The sequence below is a fragment of the Castanea sativa genome, chromosome 3, assembly GCF_040712315.1.
Source record: "Castanea sativa cultivar Marrone di Chiusa Pesio chromosome 3, ASM4071231v1".
NCBI lineage: Eukaryota > Viridiplantae > Streptophyta > Magnoliopsida > Fagales > Fagaceae > Castanea > Castanea sativa.
The window spans coordinates 59,446,269-59,458,015 of NC_134015.1; the positions used below are offsets into that span (position 1 = coordinate 59,446,269).

Sequence of the window (11,747 nt, forward strand, 5' to 3'; positions counted from 1 at the left end):
CCTCCTGCTTTGGAGAAAATAACACACACTGGCATCTTTAGAAGTGATTAAACAGAACCTTAGCTATGTCAGGTCCTCGAACCCCCTGCTTTGGGAAAATTAACACATACTGGCATCTTTAGAAGTGGTTAAACAGAACCTTAGCTATGCTGGGTCCTCAGACCTCCTGCTTTGGGGAAATTAACACATCTTTGGAAGTGGTTAAACAAAACCTTAGCTATACCGGGTCCTCGGACCTCTTGTTTTGGGAAAATTAACATACACTGGCATCTTTAGAAGTGGTTAAACAAAACCTTAGCTATGCCGGGTCCTCGACCTTCTGCTTTGGGGAAATTAACGCACACTGGCATCTTTAGAAGTGGTTAAACAGAACCTTAGCTATGCTGGGTCTCAGACCTCCTACTTTGGAGAAATTAACACATCTTTGGAAGTGGTTAAACAAAACCTTAGCTATGTCGGGTCCTTAAACCTCTTGCTTTGAAAAAATTAACACACACTGGCATCTTTAGAAGTGGTTAAACAGAACCTTAGCTATGTCGGGTCCTCGGACCTCCTGCTTTGGGGAAATTAACGCACACTGGCATCTTTAGAAGTGGTTAAACAGAACCTTAGTTATGTCGGGTCCTCAGACCTCCTGCTTTGGGAAAATTAACAAATCTTTGGAAGTGGTTAAACAAAACCTTAGCTATGTCGGGTCCTTAGACCTCTTGCTTTGAAAAAATTAACACACACTGGCATCTTTAGAAGTGGTTAAACAAAACCTTAGCTATGCCAGGTCCTCGAACCTCCTGTTTTGGGGAAATTAACACATCTTTGGAAGTAGTTAAACAAAACCTTAGCTATGCCGGGTCCTCGGACCTCCTGCTTTGGGGAAATTAACACACTCTGGCATCTTTAGAAGTGGCTAAACAGAACCTTAACTATGCCGGGTCCTCGGACCTCCTGCTTTGGGGAAATTAACGCACACTGGCATCTTTAGAAGTGGTTAAACAGAATCTTAGCTATGCCGGGTCCTCAAACCTCCTGCTTTGGAGAAATTAACACATCTTTGGAAGTGGTTAAACAAAACTTTAGCTATGTCGGGTCCTCAGACCTCCTGCTTTGGGAAAATTAACACACACTGGCATCTTTAGAAGTGGTTAAATAGAACCTTAGTTATGCCAGGTCCTCAGACCTCTTACTTTGGGGGAAATTAACGCACACTGGCATCTTTAGAAGTGGTTAAATAGAACCTTAGCTATGCCGGGTCCTCAGACCTCCTGCTTCGGAGAAATTAACACATTTTTGGAAGTAGTTAAACAAAACCTTAGCTTTGCCGGGTCCTCAGACCTCCTGCTTTTGGAAAATTAACACATACTGGCATCTTTAGAAGTGGTTAAACAGAACCTTAGCTATGCCGGGTCCTCAGACCTCCTGCTTTGGGGAAATTAACACATCTTTGGAAGTGGTTAAACAAAACCTTAGCTATGTCGGGTCCTCAAACCTCCTGCTTTGGGAAAATTAACACACACTAGCATCTTTAGAAATGGTTAAATAGAACCTTAGCTATGCGGGTCCTCGGACCTCCTGCTTTGGGGAAGTTAACACTCCATAACAACTTTCAAAGTATCATGCCTTAGTCCTCGGATCAGGGAAAGTTAACATTCTATGACATCTCTCTTCAAGTGTTTAAACTATAACTCAATCATGTATTGGTCCTCGGACCAGATGATGTGGGAAAGTTAACACTCCATGACATCTCTCTTCAAGTGTTTAAACTATAACTCAATCATGCCTCGGTCCTCGGACTGGATGATGTGGAAAAGTTAACACTCCATGACATCTCTCTTCAAGTGTTTAAACTATAACTCAATTATGCCTCGATCCTCGGACCAGATGATGTGGGAAAGTTAACACTCTATGACAACTTTCAAAGTGTTCAAACGGAACCTTAGCTATGCATAGCTCCTCGGACCACATACTTTGGGGAATTAACATTCCATGATATCTATTTGTTTCTCACTAAGTGTTAAGACAAACCTAAGATTATAACCAAAACCTAAGATTATAACCAAATCCTTAGATTGGTAGCTCTGAAAGGAGCAATTTACAGTACAAATATGGGGCGCGTGAAACGGCACTCCCTCGGGTGTAAATCAAAGGATCAAAGCATAATTAACTCTTAAGACTTCAAAACCCAACTTTTGTCCTCGAATGAGAAGAAAAAATTGGAGTTTTGAGGGGCTATTTTGGGGTCTTGGGCTTCGGCCGAGAGCATGGAGCTTTGGCCGAGATCGTGAGTAGTCCGAGTCCGAGGAGGAATATCTCCTCGGATAAGCTAAACGCAGATCAGATATAGATCCTAATGATCAAAGTGACCTTCCAAGAAATTCTAATGATAGGGACGAGCATCATGAACATACAAGAGGGATAAGGACTCAAAAATATCTAAGGGAAAGCTGCTACACAGCATTGAATGCCCTGCAACTAACTTTCTGACCGCATTTATGTGAAAAAGACCCCTGAACTGTGCTACCTCGGCAACCACAACTCACAGAAGGCCAGAAAGGGTGTCTGATGGGACAAGCACTCAAATGGTGGCTCAAAGGATCAACAATTGTAGGATTAAGATCATCCAAAAGGAACTATATAATGGAAGAGACCCTTCATGAAAAGGGGAGGAAAAAAGGAGAAGAGAAAGTACTGTAGCAATCTCAACAACTCGTGTAACCATTGTCATCCAATATATATTAGAACAGAGCTCCTCGGACTGTGCCAAGGACAAACTTCTTACACAAACCGGGTTTAATTCTTGTTGGCTCATCATCCAAAACCATATTAACTGTTATCCATGCACTAAAACCTAGCTCTTTGACTCACTCTCTACAAATTTATTGTACTGGGTTCACTGGGCCAAGATCTTTTATATTTTGGGCTTGGTCTAAAAATCCTGTCCCTACAATATTAATGTAAAACTTTGTTATTTATGGATAAATTCATAATTTTAGTGATTAATTAGCGTACAAAATAATTAAAAAATTTTAAAGCAAAATATTATAATCAACAACCCAATCTTACAATCTAATCCAATTAGATCTTCCAACAATATTGCGTAGGATCCCAATTTTAACAACATTATTTGAGTTCGACCAAGCATGTAGAGGAGGCATTGTAGAGATCAACAATACCCATCAATTTATACATATTTCATATTTGGAACCTTGAAAAATTACTAAAAATAAAATTAAAAATAATTTAGTAATAGAGAATTTGATTACAAATAAATGGGATATATATATATATATACTTACATCTTCAAGTTTATCTCCTGACTGTAAAATATTTTGTCTTTTTGTAAATTATTGCCTATAAATAGGACTCTTGTTTCCTTAGTTCAACAGACTTGAAAAAATTTGAGAGTTAGAAAATTAGAGAAGAATAGAGAGTTAGCCACTAGTGTAATATTTCCCAGTTTATGTCTTTTAGTCTTGTAAAAAACTTGTTCAATCTAATAATATCCCTTAGTTTGTTGTATCTTGTTCTATGTTCTATTCCATATTTTACTGTTATTTTCTATAGTATTTTAGTAATATATGCCATTAATAAGCTTCCATGATCTTCTTACACTCCCATTGTCCAGACATATTCCTCGTCTTTTAGTTATTACTAATAGTTGGTGTGTCTTTGTCCTTATGCTCTTTCATTTTCCCGTAGCTTCCTTCTTAGTCTTTTAGTTCTTCCTAGTCTTTTAGCTCCTTCTTCGTCTTTTAGTTTGGTATGTTCTTCGCCCTTTATTTTGTGCTCCTACTCTAGTGAGTGCTAAATTCTATTATTTTGTGCTCCTACCCTACGCATTATGCATGCTGCTACACGAAACAACTATCATATATAGTTGCATAATTCTCCAAGATTAACTAACTTTTTTGCCTTTTTTCTTCTTCTTCTTCTTCTTCTTCTTCTTCTTCTTAGTTAGTTCCTGAGGTTTCTCAAATATAAATTAACGCATGTTAGTAGTGTGAAAAAGCATAATCAATTCCTAAGAAATACTTTTTTTATGGGCCTATTAAGGAATTAATACTTTTAATTTGAACTGTAATTAGTGCACACTCTTTGAAATTTGATTTCATTAATGTATTTGATTGTTATATAAAAAAGAATAGATTGAAAGTTTATTTATTTATGTTAAAATCCGGGATAAGATTTTAATTTGTATGTTAATGAAATTAATAATAAAATAATAGATTAAAAGTTTATAAATATATTAGAGATACTTTGAGCACACGTTTAAATAGATTTTTCTTTTCTTTCACATTATGAATTATATGAGAATGATATTTTAATAGATTAAATACACCTTATTCATCAATATTCTGAGTTAGTTCTTCTGGGTTAACCAGAACCTTTGGTATATCACCAAGTACATCTTCTTGATTCGTAAATAATTCAAAGGTGCTAGCCAAAAGTTGTCAAAATTAATGGTAATTTATAATGATTGTATTTTATTATAGAGCAAATATACCAAGTTTTTTGTAAGTTCTAGTTAGTTCAACTGGTAAAATCTCTGATAATTGAATAAGAAATTTAGGATTCAATCCTCGCTTACACAAAAAACCTATTGGTGTCTTGGTCAGCTGATAAAAGACTATCATTAGGAGCGGACGTCATAAGTTAAAACTCTTTCAATATATCAATTTTTTTTTTTTATACGCAGAGTTTGAATCTTAAATCTCTCATTCGTATGCCCTTCACCAAATTGGAGTAGATCTCTAAAAACTACAACGACCAACATATATAGCATTTGATGCGTTTATATTTGCATGACAAGCTGGTAACATACGTACAATTTGAATCTGAATATCCTAAGATCATGGGAAAGTTTGGAGAAGCTTAATTATTTGCATGCACAAATACAAAAGGTGGAGATGAATGGAAATAGTGGAGTTGGGATGATGGTTGCTATGAATAATTATTGTTGTTTAGCTCAATTTACTTTAACCTAAACTAAATGGTAAAGGGAAAAAGAATGATTAAGTAGCTAACTAGTCATCACGTTCCCCACAAGTGAAGGAAATTAATGCCCCCTTTGTTCGTGCACCTAGAATTTTAGATCCTTGGATGAAGTAAAGTTTTTTTTTTTTTTTAATAAAGGAAAGAGACGAAGTAAAGTCGTTTTACCTGTTTGGCTCAGTTAGGCAAACGTGTGTGTGTTTTAAAAAGTTTGAGGACCTTTAAAAAAATTGGTGAATAAAAACGCTTAAGGTAGTAATTAAGGGTGAGGTTGGTTAAGTTTTTTGAAACTGAGCTTTTTGAAAAAGTTGGGTTTTCAAAAAGTGCGGTTTGAAACAGGGTTTTTTTGAAAAAGACAAGTGCTTGATAAAAACTGTTAAAAAGTATTTTTTGAAAAAGTTGAGTGTATAGCTAGTACTTATAAAAGTGTCAGTTTGAGGGGTAAATTACCTAAAATGACAATGTATATTTAAGAGAGTTTATTTCATACTTAAATCAACTACTTCATATACTTAATTAATAATAATAATAATAATAATAATAATAATAATAATAATTATAAGGACCAAAAAATCATATAACAAACAGACTACCACAATTCGTTCTTTGATTAGAGATTCGAATACAATGAATTTTTGTAGAGAGGGTAACAACAACAAAATCCCTTTTTATGTGTTTTTCCTCTCTTATTTATATCCTTTGCCCTTATCATCTCAGCCCTACACCTTTCCATCTACTCAATTCCCTCCCCTGACACCTGTCCATCGGTAATAGAGAAACGATCTAACTTTGTGTTCTGTACTGTTCAGGTCATGTCTATATTAATGTAACGGATAAAGTCGGTATTCCCTATTTAATGCGGCCAGAATGGTTGGTACAGGACATTTAATGCGATGCTTATAGTTATCCAGCCACACCCAGATATTTGCAATATGTCCCCTACATCATCAATCTCTTTTTCTTCCTTTACCCGCCCATTCAACTTCATCCTCGGGCATATTTCTTTATTCTCCTCTGCTCATTAGACCTTTCAGTATGTCTCTGGGTCTTCGGCTCTTTGGATCCTCGGGTCTTCGAATCTTCGGCACCTCACAATAATAATATTGGTATTATTTTAATAATGTTTGTGATAACATACATACCAATAATCCAAGTTTAAATTGTATTACACAAAAATGTAAAAAGATGATAAAATACATATCAATAATCCAAGTTTAAATTGTACTATATAAAAATGTAAATGACAATGTATATTTAAGGGAGTTTATTTCATACTTAAATCAACTACTTCATATACTTAATTAAAAAAAAAACTAACAATAATAATAATAATAATAATAATAATAATAATAATAATAATAATAATAATAATAATAATAATATTGGTATTATTTTAATAATGTTTGTGTTTAGTTCTTTTTAGTGTCACAATTATTTGTGATTACCATTAATGACTTCTTATCAATATTAATTAAATCTAAATAATTTTCATCATGAAGCACAAAATGAAAATTTAAAAAGATGATAACATACATACCAATAATCCAAGTTTAAATTGTACTACATAAAAATGTAAAAAAATGTAGTATAAGATATTATAAAAAAAGAAAAAGACAACTACTAATTGTTATCCCCAAATGGAATTAGCAGTGGAATCACGAAAAACCACCATCTTAGGGTCTGTTAAAGATCATGAGTTCAGCTCTAGTTGCTGCAGCATCCCTAAACATTCTATCAAGTTGTTGTAATTTCTGTAGACATTTATGTCGAAATTTTGAAGCTTTGGGTACTTCCTACAAAATGTAATTGTTATTTCACTCATATTACAATAATATACATAACTATCTCCAACTAACTACATATTAATAAAATACTCAGCTCACCTTCAACTTCATGTCCCACCAAACATCACTAGCATCAATCGTTCCTTTCACTGCATCCCAACCTAAACTTGTATCAAGACCCTTCAATTTTTCCCACACTCTCCAATCTGCTTTTAATACATCCCACCTACTTTTTAATTGGTCCTTATCATAGTTTAGACCAGTCTCATCACTTAATTTAATCACCAAATTGCTCCAACCTTTGGGACTTAAGGCAGCAAAGATTGTTCTATTCCCAGCTTCAATCTCTTCCATACAAAGGTTACAAAAAGTAAATGTCCAACTTGGATTTCCTCATAATGCTCTTGCTTTTTTTGCTTCGGAGTTGGAAGTGGTGTTTTTACCCATCTATAGAGTTAAGCAACCATAAAAAATGCAAAAAAAATAGAATTCATAATTATAAACTCTTTTGCCACAGAGGACAAACATTTTACAAATCATGACAACGAATCAAACATTGAATAATTAACACAATTACTCCAGAAGCACCAACCCACCATAGCATGAGATTGATTCCCAAAAAAAAAAAAATTAATGATTTGGTGTGAAACAATTGGTTTAAGGCTAAAGCATTAAAATAGAAAGGTCAATTTCTTTTGAAGAGACAAAGGTCAGTTTCAATGATGACACCCACTAGACCAAAAAGGTCAATTGCAATTTTTGATGAAAGAATTTTGCTTTACTATAGTTTGATGAAATTTTTTTGCTTTGCTATAGCATTGGGAATGTAAAACACAATTTTAGTCTTTGCAAAGAGCCGATTATCTAAGAGTCCTCATAAAAGCAGGTGATAATATTACAGACATTAGTAAACGCAAGTGATCAGAATCCAACCATTCACTTAAGTACACTCCAATGGAAACAATAATCAACAATGATCAAAAGTATGCCCTAAGAGCTCTTATTGGGGAACCTAGCCACCCAAGACAAAAATAATAAAGAAAAAAGGTATAAGGCACAACAAAAATGAGCATTCCTAGAAAATATAGTATGCCCCTTACAATCATTCACATAAATAGTTCCCAATTTCTTTTTTGTAGGAAGGAATGGGGCCACAAATGGTAACTAACATGCACAAACAAATCAAACTAGAGGCAATATTTAAGGCATGTAAACAAGCCAAGTAGAAACATAAAGCTAGTTCTAGTTGAACTTGGTTCCAGTTAGACCAATCTAAAAAGCCGGGGTTCAAGTCTCTAAGAGGAAATTTCACACGCATATACACTTAGATTAGGTTAAAGTAAAAATTTTATCTTGTAAAAAAAAAAAAAAAAACAATTTCAAGAACTCAGAGAAAACATTACAACATTATGAGGTACCACGGCTCTAATAATTCGTTTCTCTTCATCATAAGCAATCGTGCATCAACATTCTAATTTACCTCCAACTTCTCCCACTCTAAGGCAGTATGTCAAACTAAATAATCTTACCAGGTTTCCTTACAATTATGAATGGAAATATATATATATGATAATGAGTATGAACTTGGAATTTAGAAAACATAGGAACTATTTCTCTTCACAAAACTCTCTCTTTCTCTCTTTTTTCATGCTATTGCTATTGCTATGTCTTTTTTTAGTGTTTCTACACAACTAGAGGACAAGCATTTTACAAACCATGACAATGAATCAAACACATACAAGACAACAAAATTGCTTTAAAAAGTCAAACCTGAAACAAAAACTAAAATACCCAATTCCAAAGAAGACCCAAATCATGCTTAAACTTAAAAAATCAGATCTCAATCCAAAGTGACTTGAACAGAGAAAGGGGGGTTGGACGATTTTTTGTCATAAATTAAAAGGTGTCTTGAACATGGAAATATACAGAGCATGTAAAGACAAAGCGTATATCCACAAAAGAAAAAAAAATACAAAGCATGTGCCCACAAATTTTTTCAGTACCCAAAAGAGAACAAATAGGTCATTAGCATGAGCAGATAAAGCATGCATAGATCTGAAAAAATTTCAACAAATATTTCAGAATCTTTGGTGGTACTTGGTGGTTTTTGGTAGCAGATCAGTGTTGCTTGGTATTTTGTTGATCAAAAACTCCACCTTCAAAATGTTTTTCTCAAATCAGATATAAACATAAATAAAATTTTAAAAAAATATATACAAAGGAGAAGAAGAAGAAGCAGAAAGACGAAGAAGAGGAAGAAGATTGCCGACGGATGAGGCAAGAGAGACTTTTACCTACAACAGCACGGAGAGGATAGTAGCAGCACGAAGAGGCTTGTTCTGTAGCAGAGTAGAGAGATGAGAGGAATCCGGCGTGAGGTGAGCTCTAGAGAGGTGTTATCCTTTGATTTATCAAAGGGTAAAATTGGGTTTTCAATAAAATATTTGGGCAATTTGGTAATTGAAGACAACCTTTAACGGTAATATTTAGGAAACGTGCATTGGCTTTTGCAAAAGGCTCTAAAGAGTTGTCTTGTTTTAAAGTGAACTTCCTTCACATTTCAAGATGCAATTTTTTAGAAAAAATAGCTTTTAAAACCTTACCAAACGCGCGCGCGCGCGCACACACACACACACATATATATATATTCGAGAATCCATATATTATTTTTTTGGTTTCAAAAAACACTTTGCACCTTCAAAAAACGCTTTTTGCCAGAGGAAAGTGCAAACAAGCGGGCAATAAAAGCCCCTTGTAGCTCTTTTACAAATTTGCCAAATGGGCTCAAAAATGGCTTAAGCTCCCAAAACCCTTTTATGAGATTCCCAACACAATTTGCAATGCAATACACAGGCAAAATTATCTTAATTGTAAGACTTTTTTATGAAATGCCCCTCTCACAATATATGGAAAAAAAAAGCTTCATTTCACTATTTTACGAGAAAAACGCTCTATTATTTGTAGTCTCGTGATATACTTTTTTTTTTTTTTTTCAAATATATCAAGTTTATTTCCTATGCCAGGAAATTTTTTTCTTCATTTTTTCTCTAGACAATGCACCAAACAGTTACTAACCTTTCACCACTCCATGAACTCTGATAAAAGTTCGAAACCCCTAAATTTCTGTAAGAGTGGACAAAGATTAATTACTAGCAAATTTTAGAATCACAGCCTCAGTAGAATTCATGAATCCAGTCATTAGAATACAATTCACTTTTTTTTTTTAGTATTCCCAATGATATTAAATCCTTTGATCATCATCTATCTCTCTTTTTCAATATGTTTCTTTCCGACACTCTTGATTCTCAAATTTCCCATTAACTAACTTTTTAATGTCTAGTCCAAATCAATTTATATTAATAGCTCTAGTCCATAACCACACGACTCATTTATCATTAAAGGTGGATGTATGCATTCAGCTGGGACGGGCCTAAAGATGTGAAGATGCAATTTGAAAGTATATTTTGAAAAAGAAGTGTAAAAAAAGTGAGCCTGATCTACTCATGTACCATGGTTAGCTTAATTTGCAGCTACCTAATAATTTGTTTGATCGGAACATGGTTCAACAAGGGTTTAGAATATTCTCTAAGGTTTTTAAGGTAAATCCATCATGTAATATCTAAAATCATATGATCTATTTATTTTACCATGACATCAATAATTTAAAATAAACACACAAAAAAAAGAAGAAGATAATTAACGTTTTTTTTTAATATAATAAGAATATGGTAAAATAAATTTACTGTTTTCAAAACGGATGTAAAGGATTTAATAACCCTATAGAGTAATTATAAAAAAATTTGGAAAATTATGATCCATGATAAAGCTACTCCTGTCATTTTGTTTCATATATGGGATATAGGTTTTATTCGTAGAGGAGCCTATATGATGGCCCATTAGCATTAAGCATGGGCTGCTAGCTTCTCCTTAGGTTTGGAGGCTCACTTCATCTCCTCCATCCCTATGTGGGTGTTTCTTTGTTGAGAGAGATGGGCTGGTCCTCCTAGTCATTTTGGTTTTTTTTAATGCTTTTATTATCTCATTCATTCAGCCCAACAACAACCACAACAACAACAACAACAACAACAATAATAATAATAAAAGGAAGAAGGAAATTTGAATAATGAAAAGAAAAATGCTAAATTTATTAATTATTTTACATTTCAAAAAAACTATTGATTCGATGAATGATTATTGGTAAATTAAAAAGTGACGTTAGTGGTAGGTCCAGATACAAACTAGTAAGAATTTTTCATATCAACTATTTGTTAGAATGTTATAAAATAGTTTGTGTCTGTCTGTAGAATTACTTTATGGACATTGTTAACTTCAAAACTAGATTAGAAAAAAAAAATCTCCAATCTACGTGGCAATCGATACAACTATACACATACTTTTAGTCACATTATCTATTTAATAAGTTATGTGACTTATTTAAATAATACACGTAAATGGTTTTATGAGCTAGTACATAACAAGTAAGAGAAGATTCCTTTAGACTGGTTTGTCAAAAATTTGTGTCGAATAAATAATATGCGGCGGATTTGACATCATAATCAACTTCTCAAATAAAAATAATTTGGGGGTATGGTTGCCTACAATTACTTTATTTATTTATTTAGAAAAACAAGAGTATTAAATTTTTTTTGAGCACCTAACTATTCTCTTTAGCATATGTACTATTTAGTCTCTTGTCCAACGCATACTAGGTTATTATTAGGAATAATCCTGGGTGGCTTTAAGATGCTGATTGGAGGTTTCATCATTAGACTTTAGAAACCATTAAGCTAATCCTTTTGAGGTTTACCAAACACTTTGTAATATCTTTAAGAAGCGAGATATTTATGCAAATTGGACTCTCTTAAAGGTATTCGAACACTATTTAATTTATACTATCAACAAATGAAAGATCGACAAATTAGAGAATAGAACAAACATTTTAATTTTTATTCACTTAGCCACCAAAAGAAATATGGA

General features: G+C 33.6%; 1 protein-coding gene across 1 annotated transcript; it reads right to left on the reverse strand.

The window, feature by feature from the left end:
• Positions 1–6,659: 6,659 nt before the first annotated feature.
• Positions 6,660–7,124, reverse strand: LOC142629268 (L10-interacting MYB domain-containing protein-like). The gene is made up of 2 exons (XM_075803219.1): positions 6,870–7,124; positions 6,660–6,779 (listed from the first exon to the last, which is right to left on the reverse strand). The coding sequence occupies exons 1-2, from the start codon at positions 7,122–7,124 to the stop codon at positions 6,660–6,662; spliced, it is 375 nt and encodes a 124-aa protein (XP_075659334.1).
• Positions 7,125–11,747: the final 4,623 nt, after the last annotated feature.